Below are 26,739 nucleotides of genomic sequence, written 5' to 3'. Positions count from 1 at the left end.
TTCGAGATGCCCAGACCCAATGGGTAGCCAATGTCCGCATACATGTGGAAAGAGCAATCCAGAGACTGAAGGTGTTTAAGATTTTATCCCAGAATGTTCCCATCAGCATGGCACCGAAACTGGACAACATCTTAACCATCTGTGCTGGCCTAGTTAACCTGAAGAGTCCACTGATCAGTGAGGTTTAGAATCTTGCCCTGTGTCCCTGTCTACCAACACCCAGCCATGTTGTTCATTAAATACAGATAAACACAACAAATACTGCGTGCATTGTATTTTGAAATATTATATATGAATATTTTCATAGTGATGTAATTGTGTGGGCTGCTTTTGTATTTTACTTTTTAATACTTGTTGAGATTAAACACGCAATCTTTCTTGTTGAAGCCATTTGTTTAGTTTCCTCAAAACAATTAATTAATCGAGTGTTATTTATGTACAGTATGAGCTTACTATGAATTATGAACTGTGTTAAAATAAATTGTAGCACTCTAAGGATTGAAATTACATCAAACTTTATTTTCACTCAAACAGTAGGCACACTGATATATTGCACAGCATAAAGAGATCATGTAAACAATGGACATCTGTTGGCTCCTGTGGGCATGACCTAAATAAGGCAGTTTATTTTGGTTTTAAAATGCTGAGATATTTACTGCAGAACTGTAACCTTCCCTCAACAAAATCATCAACAATTTTCGGGAGCATGTGGGCAAAGTAGAATGTGCGCAGCCTTATGATATGCCCCTGGACAAAGCCTTGGTCGTAGGGTACTTCGATTTCTAGGTGCTCAGTTTTGTTCCAGATCACCAACCTGGAGTGCTGAACCCCTGTGCAGTGCATCCCAATTTGTACCTGCATGTAGTAGCCTTTTGGACCATTGCAGGCAATATGGTAATCTACCCTATCTCCGTTTGCCACAGTTGTGATTTCGCAGTTCTTTGTTGCCAAAAATTCTGCAAGTGACTTGTTTCCCATCACAGGTGATTTGATCTCCAACAGAATGTCGTTGTTTATCACTCCATCGGGAGATGCTGCAAGCCACGGTTCCTTTTCGCACACCACTAAGCCTTTGGTTTCAATGCTGTTGCCCAGAGTTTCCAAATAGTCCCTTGCAAGTTCCTCCCCCTCCGCTCCTTGACGGGTTGCGGCATTGCCACGGAAGGATGTGTGTAAGTGTTCTGACAAAAACTTGTCAGGCGCCGTGGTTGAGCGAATGGGCACCTTTCTAGCTGTGCTCGCTGTGATGCGCACTCTCCGCGCATCATGCCAGACCTGTTCTTTGCTCTGTGCTTTTGTAGCCTTCTCAATCTCCTCAAGCTGGGCTGTGGACATGTTAATGTATTCATCATAGAAGGTTCTGCATTTTACACAAGCCAGTGGTGTGTGGTGCTCTTCATGGTGTAGGAGATGGAGGTGTGGACATGGTGTTGGCTCGGTGATGGATGAGGTATTAGCATTAAAGCAGAGCTGCAGGAGGCTATTCCCAGGGCAATTGAAAAGTGCTGCCATTGGTGAGGCAAGTGCGTTCTTCCTCCACTCTTCATGAGTCCTAAAGAGTGTCACCTCCTGTGCCGGTTCTGGAGTGGTAGAGGATGACGGTGAAGTTGGTGGCGGCTGGTAGAGATCCTTCCTGTTGTGTCGTTTGAAGCGGACATACTTCATCTTCCTCTGACCAGCATTTCTTTTAGACCCAGCATTCCACTGGTTCTGTCCGTCTGTGCAGGCACGCCCGGTTTTCCCCTGTCTCACAGCATTTTCTACCTAGAGAGATATAGTAAAAACAGTGCATAGATATTATAATGGGTTCACTGCACACATGTCATATGATGTAACACGAATATGAAGAAAATGCGTTATTATCATAATTCAATTCAATTATGAGCGCGCTTATCTAAACGGCACCTAAAAGCTGTCTCAAAGAACCAGCAAAAGTAATGATTATGAATATGTAAAATATTGCAATGAGACATTTTAATTGTTTATTCATAAACAAGTGTTCGGTTCATGCATAAGCTCCAGTTCAGGCCGGAGCCTTATGTTGTCATTATCTATTGTCTGTCTGCTATATTTATTTTTTATTTATTAAATCCAGGAATTTGGTTAATGAAACATTTATTTAAATTAAGATACAATTAATACAAAACAAAATTCGCTTTAAAGGCTTTGTTCTTTCTGTTTTGAGGTGTCTGTGAAAGTCTGAAAGTCTTTAGTGCCGCTTTCAGAGCGCTCACGTCCATAATGGAGAACTGTCGTAGGCCTAACATTGTTTTTTCCTCATAAATGCAAACACGAAAATTAAAACACAAAATAGTTTTTTTTTTTAATAACAAATGTATGGATTTATAGCGTTTTGAAAAGAAGACATAGGCCTAGGCTACAATGGTCAAATAATTACCTTCCACAGGATCGCAGCTGAGTGGGAACAAGATCTCCCTGGTCCAGCAACACACGTACATCCAGCAGTTTTGACTTCTCCAGCTTCAGTTACCAGCACCAAAGCATTATGCCATGCATTGTTCAAACACTGGCTAGGCTCTACATTTGCTTTCAGATAAACAAAACGATCATGTTTGTATGAAATGACACAACCGACTTTGTTGCTGTGCAGATATTGATATGCCTCGGAGGCTTTCAGATTGTCCATTGCTTTTCCATCTATTGCCATGGATTGCACGAAGTAGGAGCAAATCTTGCTGTACGTTATGTTGGGCCACGTCGTCATGTTATCCTCCCAGTTCTGCACTGAATTTGGGTGGAGGAGAGTAACGCCATCTCCAGTCAAAGTAGTAGAACCGTGTTCCCAAGCTAGCGTCGACATCGCTGTGTTTACACCGGCAGATGTTGTACAAACAACTTCCGGCGGAAATGAAATGCATTTGTGTAGAGTTATGGCGCCACCCGTGATACAGCGCGTAAACTTGTCTATTCATAGTATGAGGTTAGTAGCATAGCATCTCTCTCCATTGAATGAGATGTATCCACCAATCCAAAGAAAGAATAGGCGGGAGCTAGACTGCCCGTCGTGGCGCTTTGTGGACAACGACGCCCATTGTTAGGGCGGAGAGATATGTATCTTGTCATTATATCCATAATCTTTGGAGGCATGTATAAAGCGTAAACCATAGGCCACATATGCTGTGACATAGCTACACGGCTCTGATGCCCCGCGCTACATCGTGATGTATTTCATTACGCCTTACGTCATCTTCACAGTCTTGCCCTGCAACTGAATGACAAGTGTAGCAAAGACAGTACAGTATGAAGACAGGCTAAAACTGCTTCGTCGTCGGGTCTAATGGTCGTTAATTATTTTCTTTAGGAATGTAGTGGAGTAAAAGTAAAAGTTGTCAAAAATATTAATAGTAAAGTACAGATACCCACAAAAACTACTTAAGTTGTACTTTAAAGTATGTTTTACTTAAGTACTTTACACCACTAGGTTGGAGTAATAACATGTTAAACTACTTAAGACATTGGCTCGATTCAAGGCTGTGCGTTTAGATTTCCAGAAAATTAACTAAGGAATAATTTTTCACTACTCTCATTGACTTATCAAACCCAGCCCTGGTCTATTTGGTCTGTTTCGCAAGCATTCCCGGAAGTCTCGCGATGTTGTGCCTCTGGGTTTAGAAACTCTGTGAGTGTAGTGTTTGTAACACAAGATGGAGGAGAGCCTGTCTCTCTTCAGAGATCGCATTTATTTTGGGAGATTGCAAAATATGACATTTTCATTCAAGACATGATAAATATATTATTTCAGGTGATAATAAAACCTGTTTTGTTTAGTTACTTTTTCCTCAACTTGTTTCTCTACCATTATAGCAAGTCAAGCTAGCTTGCACGGCAGAGTAGCTAGCTATCTAGCTAAAAGCTAGGCTAGGTTGAAGATACCATTGTAACTAGCGACCTATACCTAATAATGATCAAAGAGGAGGGTGACCTGGGGGGCTCTGAGGTACCGGAACGCATGTAAAAAAAAAAAAAATGCATAGAGCAGAAGAGCAGGTCCGGGAAAATGGTGGCCTTTTATAAACGCATTTCATGGAATTCTACATATTTTTAGATGACTGAAGACTTCAGCAGACTTTTTGGTCTATAGGTTACAATGTTGCGCAAACCATAAACCCTGGCTGGCCTAACTAGAATACATTCTTAGAATATCAGGCAAGTTTTCACATTACGTTTTTTAGGGGGCAGGAGAATTACAGAGGAGGCAATTTGAATTAACTCTGATTGCTTTTATTGTAATTTTTACATTGCAAACAGTGGCAATACTTTTTCATGCCAAGAGAGGTACCAGATCCTGGCAAATTCCCCTGTAGCTCAGTTGGTAGAGCATGGCGCTTGCAACGCCAGGGTTGTGGGTTCGTTTCCCACGGGGGGCCAGTATGAAAATGTATGCACTCACTAACTGTAAGTCCTCTGGATAAGAGCGTCTGCTAAATGACTAAAATGTAAATTGGTTCCAGAACAAAACAATCCAAAACTGAGAAGTGCTGGATCCTGTCCCGTCAGGATGCTGCTCAAATTAAGCACTGTTCAGCCCTAACTATGGAAACACAATTCCCCTAATATATCATAAGGGTGTATACACTAGTATAGTATAACACTGGTGTTACAGTCGAAAAGCAGCATAGAAATAATAGTGACTAGTGAGGGGTTGGCAACGTCTTACGTCACAGAAAGGGATCCTGAAACATGCCCCGTTCACAGACGTCACCAAAGGAAAAACTGAGCTAGATCGAACAACTGCGCTTCGGATGACACCCTAGCTGAAGAGCAAGGATCAAAATAATAAAGCACCGAAAACTAAGACAACTGCACCGCAGACAGATCTCACTGCGCTATTTGGAGATGCTCGCAGTGCATGCATAAAAGCGAGAATGAAGCGCAAAAGCGAAAAGAGGCGACCCGAGCCGATGAAAAAGCGCCGTGCAGCTCAGATAGAGGAGGTGGAGCCAAAGTCAGATATTCACATTAGTGTATCAGGTAAGAAACTGCGGATGAACCCTTCGTAGCCTACTCTGAGCGAGTTTTGAGCATAGACGGTAGGCTACGCTGGCCTTCCAGGGTCTGAATGCAGATTTTATGATGTGGCTGACTATTAGACCTACAATTGATTTCCCTGCAGCTTTTTACCTAAAATGGCGACACCATCGGTTACTAATCATAATGCATTCAAGTAGAGCTAGGCTCCAGTATTGACTAGGCTACATATTATGCGTTGTCATTTTTTTGATTGTATGTCAAGCTACCCCAATTTATGCATTTTCATACTACAGTGTCTAGGCCTATGTATATCATGACCATGATCTTTTTAACCCCAAAAATGAGGAAAGGCTAGGCTACAATAAATGCATTTTGCCTGATTCAAAGGGATGATACTGTGGCTGTTTTTATAAGCCAAACCTCACTTAAGGAAATTGTCTCACTTGTTATTTTTTCATTGAGAATGGGCGAGCTTTTTGCACACAAAAACAATAGGTCTACTGTAGGCTATTTGTCAGGCTACTTCATCATGCTTATTAGGCCTGCATGATAGGCTAGCCTACAGCCCTGTATAACCAACCAAATATTGTCGTTTTGTAATATCTTGATAAGAAAAATGTTGCAATCAATTCAAATATCATTGCTTAATCTAACTATCCCTCACTACAATGGAAGTGTTCAGTCAAAGTAGAAGATGCATTTCTATTGGCCAAGCGAATCTATTCTCCTAGCAACGGCTTGGGCAGCGTTCCAATTAGAATCTCGAATGTCTTCCCAGGCAGAACTTTAAAAAATCAGCGGATTCGATTAATATAGCCCGGGCGCCCGAGGAGGCGTGTTTTGCACAGGGTGAAAGTTGATTGCATTCGTTTTGGAACCGGGCTGCCTCCCAGGCTTGAGCCAGGTGCCCCGTTCAAAGTCCACGGCGAAGTCGGCTAAAAAAAACAAGGGACGTAACTAAGCACGAGAAGTAATGAATAGGATTCTGTATTTTCAAACGCTTTGTCTGCATTCCCAATGAAAGCTAGTTTGACAATTCAAAGATATAGGCTATTTGATGGAAAATAGATGTGTTTCTGGGCGATGCACCATGTTGCCTTGTTGACAGTACGACCGAGTGGCGCAGATTACTGTTAGATTTGAGAAGGGCGCTCCTGCTTCACCGCTTTTGCCCGTTTACGTCACGGGCCATGGACTGGTGCCCCGCGGCTCAACATAATCGAATCCGCCCAGTCCTTCACGCTTAGAACGTAGAATGATTGGCATGCCAATCCTGCAACAGTGTAGCGTTCACCGTTTCCTTGAACCAATAACGTTGTGCGAGAGAATTACATTGTTGCAGTGGGGGTTGCTTATGAGGTTCCTTCAAAACTCTTTTTGAGCAGAGTACGTAGCCTATCTATGCGGGCTTTTATTTTTCGTCGCTAAGCAAGTTTAGTCTTTATTTGTCATATCAGTATATTTTGCCAACAGCGAAAGACGGCCGACACATTTATAGCCCTTGCCCAGCAAAGCATTATGCTACTTTAGAAAAAGATTTGCTGCAATTTCTATTGGTTTTTGAGTGGTAGAAAATACCATATTTTGCAGTTAGCTTCTAGGGTGCGTTTTAATTTCACGGGATAAAGAAAATATATTTTATTTACTGAGTGTGTAGGCTATTGTGCTGGACTGTATGTCAGACGTTTTCGTTATTATTTAGGCGCGTTTATAGGAAGACTGCAGTGAAAACAAGACGTTCAATTTGACTTGTAACGAATTGTTGGCTAAAGTCGCTATCAGAATGACCGAGGACAATGTCACTAAAAGTATTGAAATCATTAAAGGTAAGTGCTGTTCTGAAAGCAAACAATACCTTGACTACTGTAAATTGTTGCAATATTGATATCCGTCGGTCGAGACATTTCCGGGAGAAAGGAAATTCAAATTCAAACTGGCTCGTGCCATTTGTTTTGCCCGCACATTGTGGCACAATTAACAATCATTCATTTGTAGCTACCGGTACTTTGTTTTATGTTTGTTTGACTGTCCATATTCAAATCAAATCCAACCCATGATGAAACTCAAACAGAATATAATAAAAAATAGTTCTCTAGATCACTGAACGCCCTCTCCCCAAGACCACGACCGTGTGCCAAAAAAAGCTTTTAAACCCCCCTTTCTTCTATTTTTCAGATCAACTGTATTTCGCAGTACTACAGCATAAGATAAAAAGCACAGCTGATAGACATTGCTTCTGCATAGATGATGAGCTGTCATATGAAAAGTAAGTGCTTTGTATTACAGGATGTTCGTAGGCCATATGAGTGATTCCTCACGAAACCAGGTGTGTAATCATTAATCCAATCAGGTTCAAAACGTTCTGTTTTGCAACAAGAACTAGCGTTTCTATTGGGCAGGTTCAGCAAACAGGGCGGGACCTACCCGAATCTGTCGAATAGAAACAACAGTTTTGGTTGCAGAACTGAACGTTTTGAAACTGTTTGGAGTAATGATTATACCCCAAGACAAAAAAAAAAAACTTTCGTCCATTTAGTTTCAGTGGAATGAAGATGATCTATGATGCTTTTGGGAAACTCACCCCTGGTTGAATTTGAGATTACTCGTGTACTGGAGCTCTACAAAGTGGTCATTATAGCTGGCACGGCCATAAAGTCATAAAATCCGATTTAAAACCTTAACCACACTGCTAACCCTAATGCCTAACCTTAAATTAAGACCAAAAACCTCATTTTTGTTTTCATGAATTTTTACTATAGACAATTTTGACTTTGCAGCTTAACATATATTTGATATTTGTATGTAAAAGCATAATTGAGAAATAATAAATACAAGTTGGCATATTTGACATTTTGGCCTTACCCAGGCCTCCTGTTTATGACTCCATAATGTTTCATTTGAAGGTGCTACAAGGCAAAAAAAAATAATGAAGCTTTACCGCTTGCTCTTTTAATATGAGTAGTATTTATATATATATATCTTTTTTTTACAGTAGTTTATAAAATATATATATATACACATACATACATACATACATACATACATGAATATTGAAAAAAACAAATTAGTTGATTTGGTCATTTCTTTATACATTTACATTTGAGTCATTTAGCAGATGCTCTTATCCAGAGCGACTTACATTATATATATATATATATATAAAGAAATGACCAAATCAACTAATTTGTTTTTTTCAATATTCATGTATGTGTGTATATATTATTTTTTTTATTTTTTTTCTTTCTTTTGGTGACATGATATCCTCGCAGGTCCCACTCACATTCTGTTTGTGAAAACAGGGAAGAGGTGCCTTCCGTTGCTAGTAGTAGCTAGCTGGCAGCCTGGCTAGCTGGCTTTAGCCTGGCTAAAAACATAGCAAGCTAGCTAGCCTTTTTAGCTTCCCACATCTCCATGTGAAATAATCAGATTTATAATGAAATAATATGCTCTAGCAAGTATTCGTATACTTACAATGTTATCCCAGTTTGATATGCTGCTTGAATGTATTCACTCCCATATCAGCTAAAAATAGAATTTCATCATGTTTTGGTCATGGAAAAGCACATATCTTGCAGCTGTTTTTACCAGTCTCCTGGAATCACTTGTTATAACTTCTAAACAAAATACATTTGGGGGTGGGGGAGATTCTAATAAGGCTACCATGTTGTTTGGTTTATTGTTTGAACAGTCACAGAGATTATATTTGCTTATCAATGCAAAATAGCGAGCAAAATTAATTGCCTACACAACACTGCCCCCATGGTTACAGAAGGGATGATACGGCGCGTTACAATTTTCATGTGGCACGGGAATACGTCAGAAGTAGGCACACACTACAAGAAGCTGCCCCTTTTGTGAGGAAAAACGACATTGCGACACAGCACTATGCTCCGTCAGCTCTGTTTGCGTATTCTGTGTAGACCCCTTTACTTGTATCATTGCACACCCTGCAAATCACCAACAGAGGGCGACCATTTTCATATTTGAATCCATTTTCACATTCACTCTGTTGGTAATGCTTACAAATTGCATCATAACTTTAAAAGTAGCAGAGATCCCACTCTCAAACTTTGATATGTCCGTAGAGTATATTATCACAGAGTTTCTAAACCTAGAGGCCCAACATCACAGTTTGGGAAGTCAATGTGAGAAGTGAAAAATGATAATTTAGTTGTTAATTTTCTGCTGGCACAGCCTAAATTTAAGCCAATGTCTTAAGAAGATGTTATTACTCCAACCTCGTGAAAGTAACAAACTGACACGTTTTCATTTTCGTCAAAACAACTTTATATAGAAGGAGTGCCTTGGACTTGACGGCCTGAGGATGTGTTTCTGCACATGAGCGTAGCTAGCTAACGTCGCCATGACATCGCCTACAAATGTGATCGGGAATTTATTTTGCAGAAGCAGTTTCTAGTCATCTTCATACTAAACCATATTTTTTGTTATCTTTTTAATTTCTCAATATTCATAAATGAATGTAATTTTTGTTATTTAAGTATTTCTCAATTATGATACAAATGTGAACCATATAAACTCAGCAAAAAAAGAAACGTCCCCTTTTCAGGACCCTGTCTTTCAAAGATGATTAGTAAAAATCAAAATAACTTCACAAATCTTCATTGTAAAGGATTTAAACACTGTTTATCATGCTTGTTCAATGAACCATAAACAATTATTGAACATGCACCTGTGGAACGGTCGTTAAGACACTAACCACTTACTGACGGTAGTCAATTAAGGTCACAGTTATAAAAACTTAGGACACTAAAGAAGCCTTTCTACTGACTCTGAAAAACACCAAAAGAAAGATGCCCAGGGTCCCTGCTCATCTGCATGAACGTGCCTTAGGCATGCTGCAAGGAGGCATGAGGACTGCAGATGTGGCAATAAATTGCAATGTCCGTACTGTAAGATGCCTAAGACAACGCTACAGGGAGACAGGACGGACAGCTGATCGTCCTCACAGTGGCAGACCACGTGTAACAACACCTGCAAAGGATCGGTACATCCGAACATCACACCTGCGGGACACCAGGAACGCACAATCCCTCCATCAGTGCTTAGACTGTCCACAATAGGCTGAGAGAGGCTGGACTGAGGGCTTGTAGGCCTGTTGTAAGGCAGGTCCTCACCAGACATCACCGGCAACAACGTTGCCTATGGGCACAAACCCACCGTCACTGGACCAGACAGGACTGGCAAAAGGTGCTCTTCACTGACGAGTCGCGGTTTTGTCTCACCAGGAGTGATGGTCGGATTCGCGTTTATCATCGAAGGAATGAGCGTTACACCGAGGCCTGTACTCTGGAGCGGGATCGATTTGGAGGTGGAGGGTCCGTCATGGTCTGGGGCGGTGTGTCACCGCATCATCGGACTGAGCTTGTTGTCATTGCAGGCAATCTCAACGCTGTGCATTACAGGGAAGACATCCTCCTCCCTCATGTGGTACCCTTTCTGCAGGCTCATCATGACATGACCCTCCAGCATGACAATGCCACCAACCACACTGCTCGTTCTGTGCGTGATTTCCTGCAAGACAGGAATGTCAGTGTTCTGCCATGGCCAGCGAAGAGCCCAGATCTCAATCCCATTGAGCACGTCTGGGACCTGTTGGATCGGAGGGTGAGGGCTAGGGCCATTCCCCCCAGAAATGTCTGGGAACTTGCAGGTGCCTTGGTGGAAGAGTAGGGTAACATCTCACAGCAAGAACTGGCAAATCTGGTGCAGTCTATGAGGAGGAGATGCACTGCAGTACTTAATGTAGCTGGTGGCCACACCAGATACTGACTGTTACTTTTGTTCAAGGACACATTATTCTATTTTGTTAGTCACATGTCTGTGGAACTTGTTCAGTTTATGTCTCAGTTGTTGAATCTTGTTATGTTCATACAAATATTTACACATGTTAAGTTTGCTGAAAATAAACGCAGTGGACAGAGGACGTTTCTTTTTTTGCTGAGTTTGTCAACAATCCTTACCCCAAAGGATCATTCTATGGATTACATTTCGTGAAAATCCAAAAGATCATGGTCTTTTTTTGTCCTGGTTTCATGAGGAATCACTCGTATGCAAATGCATTGTTAGTACCACTACACAGACCAAACCAAGTACAGTCAATTGAGTCGAGTACATGAAGAACTGACAACTCTTTTTAAGTGTATTTGAAGTTCAGTAGTCAATTGTTCTGCTCAGGAAGTCCTAAACCATTGCAGATATTTCTCAAACATGGAAAGGGAGTTCATGTTCTGTCAAGTTTATTGTATCTCATCCTTGTCCCACTAATAGTAGGTCTGTCCTTTCATGAGGTTGAATACAACTTCACTATACAGTGCATTTGGATAGTTTTCAGACTTTTTCTACATTTTGTTATGTTACAGCCTTATTCTAAAATTGATTAAATTGTATTTTTTTCTCATCAATCTACACATGATATAAAAATAAAAACTGAAATATCACATTTACATAAGTATTTAGAGCCTTTACTCAGTTCTTTGTTGAAGCACCTTTGCCAGCGATTACAGCCTAGAGTCTTCTTGGGTATGATGCTACAAGCTTGGCACACCTGTATTTGGGGAGTTTCTCCCATTCTTCTCTGCAGACCCTCTTAAGCTCTGTCAGGTTGGATGGGGAGCGTCGTTGAACAGCTATTTTCAACGATGTTCGATCGGGTTCAAGTCCGGGCTCTGGCTGGGCCACTCAAGGACATTCAGAGACTTGTTCCGAAGCCACTCCTGCGTTGTCTTGGCTGTGTGCTTGGGGCCGTTGTCCTGTTGAGCAGGTTTTCATCAAGGATCTCTCTGTACTTTGCTCCGTTCATCTTTCCCTTGATCCTGACTAGTCTCCCAGTCCCTGCTGCTGAAAAACATCCCCACAGCAGGATGCTGCCACCACCATGCTTCACCATAGGGATGGTGCCAGGTTTCCTCCAGACGTGACGCTTGGCATTCAGGCCAGATAATCTTGTTTCTCATGGTCTGAGAGTCTTTAGGTTTCTTTTGGCAAATCAAAGCGGGCTGTCATGTGCCTTTTACTGAGGAGTGGCTTCCGTCTGGCCACTCTACCATAAAGGCCTGATTGGTGGAGTGCTGCAGAGATGGTTGTCCATCTGGAAGGTTCTCCCATCTTCACAGAGGAACTCTGGAGCTCTATCAGAGTGACCATTTGGTTCTTGGTCACCTCCCTGACCAAGGCCCTTCTCGCCCGATTGCTCAGTTTGGCCAGGCGGCCAGCTCTGGGTAGAGTCTTGGTGGTTCCAAACTTCTTCAATTTAAGAATGATGGAGGCCACTGTGTTCTTGGGGACCTTCGATGCTGCTGAATTGTTTTGATACCCTTCCCCAGATCTGTGCCTCGACGCAATCCTGTCTCGAAGCGCTATGAATAATTCCTTCGACCTCATGGCTTGGTTTTGCTCTGACAGGCGCTATCAACTGTGGGACCTTATATAGATAGGTGGGTGCCTTTCCAAATCATGTCTAATCAATTGAATTTACCACAGGTGGACTCCAATCAAGTTGTAGAAACATCTCAAGAATGATCAATGGAAACAGGATGCACCTGAGCTCAATTTCGAGTCTCATAGCAAAGGGTCTGAATACTTATGTAAATAAGATATTTCAGTTTTTTATTTTGAATAAATGTGCAAACATTTCTTAACCTGTTTTCGCTTTGTCATTATGGGGTATTGTGTGTAGATTGAGGGGAAAAAATAATTTCATCAATTTTAGAATAAGGCTGTAACATAAAAATGTTGAAAAAGTAAAGACATCTGAATACTTTCCGAATGCACTGTAAGTGTTGAACATTAATGAATAGCATATGTGGATATCCAAGTATGAATGTTCATCAGCAAAGAGGATAGTTCACACGCAGTGTAACATTATAGGCTCGGAAATGTGAATATTGTGACAAGAAATGTCTCCATCCATTAGGTTTCTTCAGAGGCTTAGGCCTATTTAGGAGAGCTGATTTATTGATTGATCTGCAAAGTTATGAACAGTCTAATGAAACGTTGCTTTAACAGTCAATCTGCCTGTGCCTTGTGTTCTCTCTTCTTCAGCTTCTATGCAGACTTTGGTCCGCTCAACCTGGCCATGTTTTATCGCTTCTGTTGCAAGCTCACTAAAAAGCTCAAGGTAAAGGAACTCTGTAACCTCAACACACACACTGACAGAGGACTTGGTCAATTGATAGTCAACAGTTCTCTCAGCCTAACCAAACAGAAGTTATGTACCCCTTTCTGACTAGTGTGAATGTTTGTAGATTCTTGAAGAGACTGTTGGCAGGGTTTTAGAACTTGTGATTTGTATAGCATTGTAGTCTCGTAAACCCGACTCTAGGAAACAGCAGTGACTAGGGTCTGGTTTCAATGACAGACTCTTTCGGCAACTTTGATAAAGGAAAAATATGTATATTTAGGGATGGGTCCTCTTCAGACAGACAACTCTCCCAACAAATCACGAGGCAGACATGCCAGAACGTCGTGATTCGAAACCTAAGTTTGCAGGCAAAACCTTTGCAGTGGTTTTAGTGAAGGTAGTTGATTCAAACTAGCCATTTGCGAAATGCACTCATTAAAAATAACCTCTGATCTCCATCTTGCTAGCTACTATTTAGTATTTTATTCAAGCGGATAAGGTAGTGACGTAGACAGTGACGTAGTTCCTCTATGCCAAAATGACGTTCTATTGTTAAATCGGAATATTAGAACATTTTGGGAGGAAACCCGGATGTCTAGAGAGACTAAGAGCATTGAGTTCAGAGATATCCTAGTCCAGTCCTGGTAAACCCAATGACCGTCTGACTTATAGCAGGCCTATGCCTATTGGTGGAACACAAGCTTATATGGAAAAGTTGTTACAAAACATAAACTTTTCCATTTATTACTGTTCTATATGTTGTCAACTCTACTTGCTATGTTGTTAGTCTGTCGTAGTCAGGGATCAGGATTGTTTTGTGTAGTGATGTGCAGTATGGGCGGCAGGTAGCCTAGCAGATAAAAGCGTTGGGCCAGTAACCGAAAGGTTGCTGGTTCGAATCCCCGAGCTGACTAAGTGAAAAATCTTTCTGTGCCTTTGAGCAAGCAGGAATCACTCCGTCATTTCCTGGTTGCTAAAATTCGAATAGTTCGCCTAATTTCAGTTTGTGACAAAACAAGCAAGTATAGTGTAGAAAATTATTGTACCATCTAAACTGGTGTGAAATATATTTTCCATAACCAAAAAGATTGAATTTTCAGCTGTTTGAGGCTGTTGTACAAAACCAAAAGTAAAAGACGCAAAAACGAAACTTAAGAACGGGAAGCATAGAAATAGCGCACATAGAACAGATCTACTGCTTCTTAGACTTGCTTTCAATGAGAATGACAGATCTATAACACACATTTCTATGTGAATTTGGTCGGGTCGCCCTAAAAGATGCATATTGCAACTTTAATCCTAATTGCTCCTGTAAATCACTCTAGATAAGTGTCTGCTAAATGAATTAAATGTAATTGGCTAATTATTATTTTGTTGTCATCTGGAGCAGTCATTCACACTAGCAAAGAAGAAGATAGTATTCTACACCTGTGGAGACCAAAAGAAACAAGCCAACGCTGCCTATCTTATTGGTTCATATGCAGTAAGTATTTCTCACTCAGCAGAGAAGTCATACTGATTGATAGCCCTGAACCCATGATTGATTGTATGTTACCGGGTAATAAAAGTGCTTGTAAATCTTCATTATAATGTTGCTGCTGTTATCCGTTAGTAGTTCCTCCGTAATACTGGCCTGTGTTTGTTTTGAAGGTGATGCATCTTCAGAAGACACCAGAGGAAGCCTACAGTCTACTGGTGTCCAGGAACTCTACCTACCTACCCTTCAGGTAAACACACACACAAACACAGAACTTCCAGAGAGAGGAACTCCTCAAGAGCACACATTAGAAAGTAGTGCCAATCACAATTGATCAATGTCATATTGTTAAGCTTTTAATACCCTGTATTTATTTAGTCCTAAATGTGGTATGAATGCTTTATGCAGATAGATTTGAATTGTTTCTAAATGTAATTGTTTTGTTTGTTTTAAACAGAGATGCCTCTTTTGGAACCTGCTTGTACAATCTGAGCATTCTAGACTGCCTGTGCGCCATATACAAGGTATAGTGCTTCAGTCAGTCTGATGTTAGTCTAACAAGTTAATTTGCAGCTGCACATTTATGAAATGTAAAACATTTTGCATAGTGTTCCATGCTTCAAATAAAATGAACTTCCATAAAATATATCTCCAGGCTCTGCAGTTTGGCTGGCTTGATTTCTCCCGGTTTGATGTGGAGGAATACGAACATTACGAGGTAAGTTTATCACTGTCATATTTCAGAATGCAACTTGGGTGAACACAAAGGATTCGTAATTGTCTGTCCATATCTCTTTGTTGCAGAGAGCAGAAAATGGAGATTTCAACTGGATAATTCCTGGGAAATTCCTAGCGTTCAGCGGTCCTCATCCAAAAAGCAAAATGGAGAACGGTAGGTTGAAACCCTCCAGATTAGTTTTCTGCAATCTGAGCTGTAAAGAAATGTCTGCATAAAAAAAAAAAATGCCAATGTGGAACATGCTGCCACATTGATCTTTTCCCGACTGAGAATGACTGGCAAATTAACTCCCTTTAGCCTATACTTACAAAGCGGACATCGAAAACATGAAACATTTCAGTCACAGAACTTTATCAAATGAATGATCATTTTACAAGTAAACACGGTGTGTACACTTTCCCTACATGCCTGTGTACAAATACATGTGACTTCAGGTGTGCAGAAGTAAAGCATTTTCAATTGCACCTTTCTACAAAAACATTTTGTTCTCTCCAGGTTACCCTCTCCATGCCCCCGAGGCCTACTTTCCTTACTTCAGGAAACACAATATCACAACCATTGTCCGTCTCAACAAAAAGATGTATGACGCCAAGCGCTTCACGGACATGGGCTTCGAGCACCACGACCTCTTCTTCGTGGACGGAAGCACGCCAAACGACTCAATCGTCAGGAAGTTCCTCAACATCTGTGAGAACTCAGACGGAGCTATCGCTGTTCACTGCAAAGGTACATTACCTCATTACATTACCTTTTCATACCTCAAACTTGGCCTGTAGGCCTCAGTCCCAAATTAATGGGAAAGATTGACACCATAACTGTGATCAAACACTACAGTCGTGGTGAAAAGTTTTGAGAATGACACAAATATAAATTTTCACAAAGTCTGCTGCCTCAGTTTTTATGATGGCAATTTGCATATACTCCAGAATGTTATGAAGCGTGATCAGATGAATTGCAATTAATTGCAAAGTCCCTCTTTGCCATGAAAATGAACTTCATCCCAAAAAAACATTTCCACTGCATTTCAGCCCTGCCACAAAAGGACCAGCTGACATCATGTCAGTGATTCTCTCGTTAACACAGGTGAGAGTGTTGACGAGGACAAGGCTGGAGATCAATCTGTCATGCTGATTGAGTTAGAATAACAGACTGGAAGCTTTAAAAGGAGGGTGGTGCTTGAAATCATTGTTCTTCCTCTGTTAACCATGGTTACCTGCAAGGAAACACGTGCCGTCATCATTGCTTTGCACAAAAAGGGCTTAACAGGCAAGGATAATGCTGCTAGTAAGATTGCACCTAAATCAACCATTTTATCGGATTATCAAGAACTTCAAGGAGAGAGGTTCAATTGTTGTGAAGAAGGCTTCAGGGCGCCCAAGAAAGTCCAGCAAGCGCCAGGACCGTCTCCTAAAGTTGATTCAGCTGCGGGATCGGGGGCACCACCAGTGCAAAGCTTGCTCAGGAATGGCAGCAGGCAGGTGTGAGTGCATCTGCGCGCACAGTGAGGCAAATACTTTTGGAGGATGGCCTGGTGTCAAGAAGGGCAGCGAGGAAGCCATTTCTCTCCAGGAAAAACATCAGGGACAGACTGATATTCTGCAAAAGGTACAGGGATTGGACTGCTGAGGACTGGGGTAAAGTCATTTTCTCTGATGAATCCCCATTCCTATTGTTTGGGGCATCCGGAAAAAAGCTTGTCCGGAAGAAGACAAGGTGAGCGCTACCATCAGTCCTGTGTCATGCTAACAGGAAAGTATCCTGAGACCATTCATGTGTGGGGTTGCTTCTCAGCCAAGGGAGTGGGCTCACTCACAGTTTTGCCTAAGAACACAGCCATGAATAAAGAATGGTACCAACACATCCTCCGAGAGCAACTTCTCCCAACCATCCAAGAACAGTTTGGTGACGGACAATGCCTTTTCCAGCATGATGGAGCACCTTGCCATAAGGCAAAAGTGATAACTAAGTGGCTCGAGGAACAAAACATCGACATGGCCAGGAAACTCCCCAGACCTTAATCCCATTGAGAACTTGTGGTCGATCCTCAAGAGGCGGGTGGACAAACAAAACCCCACAAATTCGGACAAACTCCAAGCATTGATTATGCAAGAATAGGCTGCCATCAGTCAGGGTGTGGCCCAGAAGTTAATTGACAGCATGCCAGGGTGGATTGCAGGGGTCTTGAAAAAGAAGGGTCAACACTGCAAATATTAACTCTTTTTATAAACTTAATGTAATTGTCAATAAAAGCCTTTGACACTTATGGAATGCTTGTAATTATACTTCAGTATACCATAGTAACATCTGACAAAAATATCTAAAAACACTGAAGCAGCAAACTTTGTGAAGACCAATACCAATACTGATCCCAATGTTTTTCAGCTGGTCTGGGTCGAACAGGCACTCTGATAGGCTGCTACATGATGAAGCACTACCGCCTGACTGCGGCTGAGGCCATCGCCTGGATGCGTATCTGCCGGCCCGGATCGGTCATCGGACCACAACAAAACTTTGTGGAAGAGTATGTGTCTGATTTATCTAGATTCAATCCATTGTTGTGAAGGATATTGCTGTATAGATCAGTGGTCACCAGCTCTAGTCCTGGAGAGCCACAGGCAGACTTTTGTTCCAACCCAGCACTAACGCACCCAATTCAACTCAGGTTTTTCAGTTCTGGGAGCTCTTGGATTGAGTTGAGTATCAATTGTTGATCAGTATCAAAGATGTTTGTAGGGAGATGTACAACTTGAATGCTGTTTTCCTATTATGCCGCAGTAATCAGAGCCGCCTGTGGTCGGAGGGCGACGTGTTCCGGGAGAAAATAAATGAGCAGGAAAACGGCAAGCTGGCTGTCACCAGGATCCTGTCGGGGGTTGATGACATCACCCTCAACGGCAGCAACAAGAACAGGACGTCCGAGAAAGAACTGGTGAGAGTTTTGGAAATCCTGTCTGGTTACTTTGATGTGAAGAAATTGAATAAACCTTAATGAAAAGAAAGGAGGGAATAGTGAGCAAATGGATTCCTCTGTCTGTGTACCTCTTACCATTTCTCTTTCATCTCCCTCAGTATAATGACGATGAGGAGATGAATGGCGTCACGCAGGGTGATAAACTGCGAGCCCTGAAAAGCAAGAGACAGGCCAGAGCATCCACAGGCTCCCAATCGTAAGTATCCCATCTACCTTCAACTCCCATCATGCATCACACTGACTTGTTTCAGGATACTGAAATAAGTGCACCCCCCCTCCTCTCCCAATTCCCTGCATTTGGTTGAGCTATCAAATTAATTAAATAGGTTTATTTAGTGCTCAAAGCTCATAAAATTGTAATGGGGGGGTGGTAGGAACAGGCTGTGTAGTCATGTTATCCAAGTCATTCATTGTATTGATGTTAAGAGAAAGTTGAGGTTTCATTAGGATTATAACTTGAGATCATTTGGGATTGTAGTTTCTATTTTTCATGTCATTTCATGCTCCCCCATTCATTCTTGGGAGGCAAGGATTTGATTTTAGCCTAATGATAGTTGGCCCATTTATAGGTATATTTGCTATGGGTTGTTATACAGGTTTTGGGTTTATATAACAGTCCGCTTGTTGTTCTGTTGGTGCCGTGTATTGGGTCTTGTAGTCGTCATGGTTTATTTTCCATTGTCTGCCTCAAAACCATACAATAGCTGCAACTTATGATTCTAACACTGATTGACTGTTGTTGATGATGAGAACATTGGCTATGTAGAATGACTGAAAGTAGTGTCTTATAAGCCCTTATGGGCTGGGCACACTGCACTATTTTAATGAGCGCCAGATTTACTATTTTAATGGGCACCATGTTGGTACTTCCACTCAGAATCCAAATAAGAATGCTATGGTTGTGGAACATTTGGTGCCAACATGGAGGACAGTTTGTAGACCTCTGTGAACACCTATGGCTATGGGTTTTGTTATCCCGTGGCAGGCAGGCGGTAGTATACTGCTGGAGCCTCTTAGGCACCGTGTGGCCAGAGTGCTGTCTGCCTTTCAAAATGTAGCAGAGAGAGCGAGACAGAGAGGGGGAAATACAGAGAAAAAAACAGAGAGAGGAAGTGAGGTTTTGTATCATGGAGGTAAGTGCATGTCACTTCTTGTCTGACTAGCTTCCTCGTCCTGTATACATGGTTGCCATGCCAATGGATGTATGGCTTTTGGGTGACTGCGGTACGATAAGGTATCCAGTGGATGGATAATGTGATGAATGATTTTGGTCACCTGCTCTGGCACGTGCTGCTTTGATATGCACAGGCTAGCAAGGGTGAGAACTGGGAATCTCCAGTAGACGGGATTCCGAGGACTTCTCATACTATTGATTGAGACAGCTGCTCAACAGAATGTGGTTTCTCCATCATCATGGATACAGCAATATGCTCTGAGATTTGCTGTTCATGGCAGCCCAAACCTTGCCCTCCTATTATTAAACTCCAGCATAATCTAGCTACCATTTAGTTTTTCTCTGTGAAAGGGATAATGCAACATTGACTGTGGGCACGTGTGATCTATTTTTACCTCCTATGCATGACTAAAAGCATGATTTAACCTTTGAACATGCATGGTCTCTGTATTGTACCTAATATGTTGTAAGTGTTGGGCCCGGTTGAATGTAAAATGCCTGTTCTTTTTCCATTGTGTTAGTGACTGGGTCAGTGCCTGCCTATTGTCCGAGCCTTGCTTCTTCCTGCCAAAAAATCCTCTTCTCTCTACTGAACCACACCCACATTTATCTTGTAAGAATCCCTCATTGACTCGTCGTAGAAAGGGTCCAATCACCATAGGCCACTTTCATCTGCCTATTGTATTCATGTCTTTGAAATGATATTGCTCATTATTTTCATGAAAGTCTCCATTTCTTTCCACCAGTATCGTCCACAGGCACAGTTAGACTCAGATTATGTTCTACTAAGCTACTAGGGCGGCAGGTAGCTTAGTGCTTAAGAGCGTTGTGCCAGTAACCGAAAGGTCGCTGGTTCTAATCCCCGAGCCGACTAGGTGAAAAATCTGTCGATGTGCCCTTGAGCAAGGCACTTAACCCTAATTGCTCCTGTAAGTCGCTCTGGATAAGAGCGTCTGCTAAATGACTAAACTGTAGATTCCAGAATGTATCCTACTCATGATTGTGAAATGCCCTTGGTGTTCACTGTGGGAACAGTCCTCGTGACAACATTTGGCTTCTGGACGAACAGAGGTGTATAAGCCCAGTTATCTTTAGGTGATGTATTTACACAGTAAAACACACATTGTGTGAAGCTTTTCTTCAGTTTTCTAGGCCTATGGAGGGGCCTTTGTTCTTGCACCATGTCGTTGATTGCCTTCTCCATTGAAGTCAGTCTTTTAGAGGAAACTGGAAGCAAGCTTTGATGTTTCCTTAAATGTTGAACCATTCTTAGGCCTATAACTGCGCAAACGCAGAAGATGGTAGACTCTGAAAGGCGCCACTAGACCACCATTTGGGAAACAGTTTTAGCATGCTGTGGAAAACAAGTTGTGTAAAATCAATGCAAGAACTTGGAAGGAGGTGAGACTTGAATTAGTGAAAACCTAGCAGGTACCTTTTCTGCTATGGTGAGAAGGCTTTATTTAGTCTGGTTCTGCTAGTGGATTTGTAGCCTGGAAGCCTAACTGTTTGAGCATTTAATAATGCCACTTTGCTGCCTTGTCAATCAAGATAACAACCAGTTGGCTGAAGTGGAAAGGGTCTGGCACCCAGGCTAGTGGATGTGTAGGACTCAGGACGGGGTGTTGCTGTTGGCTAAGCCTGACCCAGTTCCAGTGGAAAAAAGAATGTGAGATTCTCTGGATGTCTCTCTGTGCGTCCTTTCTGTCATGTTTTTGTTTCTGTTCTGTTTGTTGGATGTTTTCCCCCTCCTCCTTTAGATGGTTGGTAGCCATGCTGCTCTCGTCCCTGTGTAGCCTTGCCCTGTGGTGGATTGTGTATGGCTTCCCTTCTTCCATCCTGCATTTCTGTATAGACGGGTTAGGATTTCACTGAGCTCTCCTGCCCGCCCGTCCCCCAAACTCTTCCCCCTTCCGGAATCTAACTGAGAATGCTGTAAGTGTGCCCCCTCACCTTAATAACCCCCTCAACAAGAGTTTATTTGCTGGGGCCCCTCCTCCTGCCTCCATCCTCACCTTTCTTTAGACTTCTAAAGCTCCTTCAGAGTTCTAATAAAGTTTTGTCACACCCTGGCTGCAACTGACTTTATTTTATATTTGACTGACTTTATTTTAAAAAATTGCAAACGAGGAGAAGTAGGGATCACGTTTCTATGATGTGTTACTTAGGCCTTTGTGTCAGTCTTGGAGAGTTTTGGAAATGCCTTTTTTCCTTTTTAACTTAAAACACTGTAAGTAATAACCACTTCCTGTTTTTACATTTCACTCCATGAATCTCTGTTTTGGAATAATCTTACCAGTAGCTGCATATCAGCAATGCCAATGCAAATCACTCCCACCCAAACTGAATAGTGCGCTTCAAGGAATCGATGAAAGCAGATATTGATCAAATTCCTAATTAAGTGCTACAAAGACATCAACCAGCTTATATTTGACCTCTGGCAAGCCTCCAGCACCTGAATAACAAACAAAGTGGTTACATAGCCTCACATTCAGCTTTGCATCAAACTCGGTGTCAGCTAGTTCCTCTGAGCCATGAGTAAATGAATGATCAACATCTTAGAATGTTCTGGATGATTCTGCGGCTGCTTGCTCTCTCTCTCTCTCACTCAGTCTCTGCACCTCCAAGCTATGTGGTCTCAATCTCCTCCTGTCTTTCTCCCTCCCTTGCTGTTGATATTGAAATATGGTGTGTGTTTGTGTGTTTTACAGACAAGAAGAAAAAAATATCCACAGCAGGTCATCGCGGTCTTTAAGGTACTTAAACGCTTCCTGAATGTGTCTCTCTCACACACACTCTCTACCTCTTTGTACACACCCGTTGAGAATAAGCATTAAACTAATGGAGAAAACTCACTAGACCGATTGTCCAGCTGCACAGTATGGGGCCGTTGGTTCACTTGCTGTCGCCGTTGGCAACTGAAGGCCGTCATGTTCGCCCGTTTCTACGTGTAGCATTGGTTTGCAAATTACGGCCGGCACTCTGTTCAGAGGGGCTAAGTACTCTCGGCCGGCAGACGCTTGACAATCCTACCAGTCTGTCCGTTCTCTAAGTGTGTGATCTCTCTCTGCTCCAGGATTCTCCTTCAGTCCAGTGGGCAGAGCTGTAAGGCTGTGTTGAACCCCTCCCATCTCCCTGATGCCTCCGAGAACAGGAAGAGAACCAGAACCTCACTGCCTGCCAATAGTGTGGGGGGCAGGTTAGTGTCAAAGTCTCCAATAAGCCGTGCTATTGAATTCTAACTAGTACTTTCATCGACAGCAGTGCAATATTAATGTGAAAGTCTGTATAAGGTGTGTGTAACTGATAGATTAATTTGTATGTTTATTGTAATGACTAAGGATTCCACCCCAATACTGTATAAATGTGTAAACTGTGTTAGAGTTATAAAACAATAAACCCACTAACAGGGAAGAGGGGTAGAAACTGCTGAGACAAACAGTCCAGGGGAAAGGAGAACTAGAAACTGTCAAACTTAAACATTCTATACTGTGGAAAGTCACAGGCCGCTTAAAGGTGGGCGGAGCAAGTTCCTTTGTGTGAACGCATATAAAAAGGCTGTGTATGTTTTTAGCGGAAGATCTCTCATGAATAAAAAGACTGACCTATTGCAGAACAGGACTTTGTTTAATTCATTATTAAACCAGAGCCTTACACCCTCTGGGAATTATTCAAAGCTTGAGTGATAGTTGAGTTCAACCATTGAGATAACAAAATTCTCGTGACAGTAACTCAAGTTAGGATTTGTCAGAGGTAATGCTGATCTAGTTTGCTCTATTTCTCATATTTGTTAGCTGAATATTCTGTCAAATGTTTGAAGGTTATATTTACGCAGTCATACAGAAAAGAGTTGACACAAGTGTGTGAAGTAAACTGGACAGAATTAGCCATAGCCATACATGGTTTATGATGACTCGATTAACCCCTTCCCTCCTCTGCCACCTCCCTGTGCCACTCCAGACTAGCCAGGTCTCTAGACAGCATGCATGTAGTGGCCAGTGACAGAGAGCCAGTGTGCTGTGAGCCCAGTGGCTGCCATAGAGACACAGTCAACGCAGGCAGCCCAGTCAGCACAGGCAACCTGCCCAACCTAAACATGCTGCAGGCCCCTCAGAAGGCAAGCCCCTCCTCAACCCCTTTCTCTGGGCTCAACCTCAATCTCGCCTACTCTGTGGGTCCCCCACACACCAAGGGTCTGCTTAACTTTGCATTTCATATGAGCAAACATCTTCTATATCTGTTTGTGCTCTAGGCTTCCAACACTTTCAAGCTCCCTTCAACACTCAGGCTCAAACACTTGAACACTCTCTCCAGCTCTTTACACTCCCTATGGCTTCTTGCGTGTCCTATTGGAATGGATGATTCAGGAGTATGACTGGCTATAGCTTCTCTGGACTTTACTGCTCACACTGTGACTCCTTGCTTTCAGACCCCGACAACCTTCTGTTGGTTGTTGGTGATTCTGCTGACATAAATCATTGGGGAATCAATCATATAACACTTTCCTTTTTCTTTCACCCCTTTTTTCCTTTTTTAATTTCACTCCTAACAGACGCACTGTGTCCAGAGGACGGAAAACTCGATGCTCTTTACAATCAATGCGCTTAACGAGACTATGGTATCTATTTCCCTTTTCTATCCCATTTGTATGGCTCATTGCTCTGTTCTATGCTGCTGTTGTGTCTCTAGACAACCCCTACTCTTAATTGCCCACATATCTATAAGTCCTTTATAAGATTAAAATAGACAGACTGCATACATAGTAAAGTCTTGTATATTGTGTTTTTGTAACCCCTCTTTAGGGTCTTTTAATGAATAGAAGACATTGTAGTATTGTTGAGAATTTGTAGTGTATTATCTGCATGTCCCATTTCTCTCCGCCTGGATGTAATTGTGTGCTTTTTGTCCCTTCAGTCACTCCATACCAAAAGCTAGAGCTCCTCTACTGCGCTGAGCCTGGCTTTCCGGAGTTCTACAGGAGTCCAGTCTACCTACAGCTCCTGCAAATTGAGATTTTTTTTTTGTTTCTTAAGAGAGATTGGGTTTATTTTGCTTGAACCAGTCAAGTCAATATTTGTTAAAGTGATGATGTTGGATGAGGAAATTATGCATCTGATTGTGAACGGGAAGAATGAGTTATCAGATACAATTAAGATGTAAACCATGTTTGGTTAGTTTGGAATTAATTCGCCAACTCTCTTTATCAAAGGCACTACTTTTGTTATATATTTCACTGTTTATATCATGGAACCAACTTTTAAAAGGTTGTATGCTTCTTAAAATTACACCATATTCTCTGTACACTAGTCCTGGCCATAAGTAGTGGGAATAGAGTGCCACTTCAGATGTACATATTCGTTGCCTGCTTGTTTACAAACTAGTAGAAGGTTGCCATAGGAATCCAGACTGATCCTGAACCGTCAGACTAATGTCAATCTGCTTGTTAGTGAAGGTACTCCAGAGCTTGGCACCGTCCACTTTTTAAAACCTTTGGATGATATGGATCAGGTCATGTCCAGTTGTTTGGAAGTTGAGGTGTTTTGTAGATAAAATAATTTGTGAAAAGCCCAGCTCAAATCGGCCCACTTGAACATGCACAATGTCTACTTTAAGGGGTATGCTGTTTTGGGAGCATCTTTCAGAATGTTAGACAAAAATGTAATGCACAGAAGTAATACAATGCCCGCCTCTTTTCAATAATAGATGGTTTGTCCACGCTGTAAATTCTAATTTCACTTGTGTTTCACTTGGCTCTATTCAACTCGTGTCGCAGAAGTTCAGCGTTCCAGCATGATTGAAATTGAATGGCAATGTTCCCGCGTTAGCACGGTAAACGCTGCATATGTCCTTTCAATCGGAAATTACCTTTACATTTCTATCGCGCAATCTGTAACGCTTCAGCGATACGGATTGAATAGCACCCTTAATATGCCCCAGCTTTCTTTCATTCTCCAGTGATGCTTCTAGTCGGTTGTCTTTTTTGTTGAGCTGCTGTAATTAAACTGTAAATAAGTCAACATTTGATATACTGAAAAATTAATTTGTACTTTGTAAATATTTTTGTACTTGTTATGATGAACCATACTATCAATTGAAATCAGTCTTACATACAAAAGGGGCCTCATCTCATTCATGATTATCATGCATTATATATCTGCTCGGAGCACATTAAATATACCCACTTTTTTAAATAAAATACCGCCAATTATACTCACCATTGTCTTTGATCATTTTTGGCAACATCCTGCTCATGTGCTACATAGGAACCAAATGAATTTTCAATTCATGGACAGCCCTCGCAAGCACCATTCACTACTCATGACTTTCAAGCTTTGTTCAGTGCCTTGCAAAAGTATTCATCCCCCTTGGCATTTTTCCTATTTTGTTGCATTACAACCTGGAATTTAAATTGATTTTTATTTGGATTTAATGTAATGGACATACACAAAATAGTCCAAATTGGTGAAGTGAAATGAAAAAAATTACTTCTTTCAAAAAATAAAAAATAACGGAAAAGTGGTGCGTCAAATGTATTCACCCCCTTTGCTATGAAGCCCCTAAATAAGATCTGGTGCAACCAATTACCTTCAGAAGTCAAATAATTAGTTAAATAATGTCCACCTTTGTGCAATCTAAGTGTCACATGATCTCAGTGTATATATACACCTGTTCTGAAAGGCCCCAGAGTCTGCAACACCACTAAGCAAGGGGCACCACCAAGCAAGCGGCACCATGAAGACCAAGGCGCTCTCCAAACAGGTCAGGGACAAAGTTGTGGAGAAGTACAGATCAGGGTTGGGTAATAAAAAAATATCTGAAACTTTGAACATCCCACAGAGCACCATTAAATCAATTATGTTAAAAAAAAGAGAGGGCCGCCCACCAAAACTCATGGACCAGGCAAGGAGGGCATTAATCAGAGAGGCAACAAAGAGACCAAAGATAACCCTGAAGGAGCTGCAAAGCTCCACAGCGGAAATTGGAGTATCTGTCCATAGCACCACTTTAAGCCGTACACTCCACAGAGCTGGGCTTTACGGAAGAGTGGCCAGAAAAAAGCCATTGCTTAAAGAAAAAAATAAGCAAACACGTTTGGTGTTCGCCAAAAGGCATGTCCGAGACTCCCCAAACATATGGAAGAAGGTACTCTGGTCAGATGAGACTAAAACGGAGCTTTTTGGCCATCAAGGAAAACGCTATGTCTGGCGCAAACCCATCACCCCGAGAACACCATCCCCACAGTGAA

General features: G+C 41.9%; 2 protein-coding genes across 5 annotated transcripts; one reads left to right on the top strand and one right to left on the bottom strand.

The window, feature by feature from the left end:
* Window positions 1-597: 597 nt before the first annotated feature.
* On the bottom strand, window positions 598-2,820 carry LOC311141517 (uncharacterized protein). The gene is made up of 2 exons (XM_084176866.1): window positions 2,399-2,820; window positions 598-1,764 (listed from the first exon to the last, which is right to left on the bottom strand). The coding sequence occupies exons 1-2, from the start codon at window positions 2,723-2,725 to the stop codon at window positions 625-627; spliced, it is 1,467 nt and encodes a 488-aa protein (XP_084032992.1). The 5' UTR covers window positions 2,726-2,820; the 3' UTR covers window positions 598-624.
* Window positions 2,821-4,714: 1,894 nt separating this feature from the next.
* On the top strand, window positions 4,715-25,707 carry LOC311141897 (dual specificity protein phosphatase CDC14C-like). Of its 4 annotated transcripts, none has more exons than XM_084177396.1 (17): window positions 4,722-4,992; window positions 7,168-7,258; window positions 13,054-13,129; window positions 14,523-14,615; window positions 14,783-14,859; window positions 15,067-15,133; window positions 15,265-15,327; window positions 15,414-15,501; window positions 15,844-16,074; window positions 17,731-17,869; window positions 18,124-18,277; window positions 18,418-18,515; window positions 22,205-22,249; window positions 22,570-22,692; window positions 23,454-23,610; window positions 24,046-24,111; window positions 24,408-25,707. In XM_084177396.1, exons 1-17 carry the CDS (start codon window positions 4,887-4,889, stop codon window positions 24,426-24,428), a joined length of 1,695 nt encoding a protein of 564 aa, XP_084033522.1. In that variant the 5' UTR covers window positions 4,722-4,886; the 3' UTR covers window positions 24,429-25,707. The 4 variants fall into 4 exon arrangements, with proteins under 4 accessions (XP_084033524.1, XP_084033522.1, XP_084033525.1 ...); XM_084177397.1 differs by lacking the exon at window positions 4,722-4,992 and adding an exon at window positions 6,331-6,818; XM_084177398.1 differs by lacking the exon at window positions 24,046-24,111 and having other exon boundaries at window positions 4,715-4,992.
* Window positions 25,708-26,739: the final 1,032 nt, after the last annotated feature.

This window comes from Coregonus lavaretus, assembly GCF_964263955.1.
Source record: "Coregonus lavaretus genome assembly, chromosome: 14".
NCBI lineage: Eukaryota > Metazoa > Chordata > Actinopteri > Salmoniformes > Salmonidae > Coregonus > Coregonus lavaretus.
The sequence above is the reverse complement of the archived record's forward strand: the minus strand, read 5'-3'. Positions and strand labels throughout refer to the sequence as shown.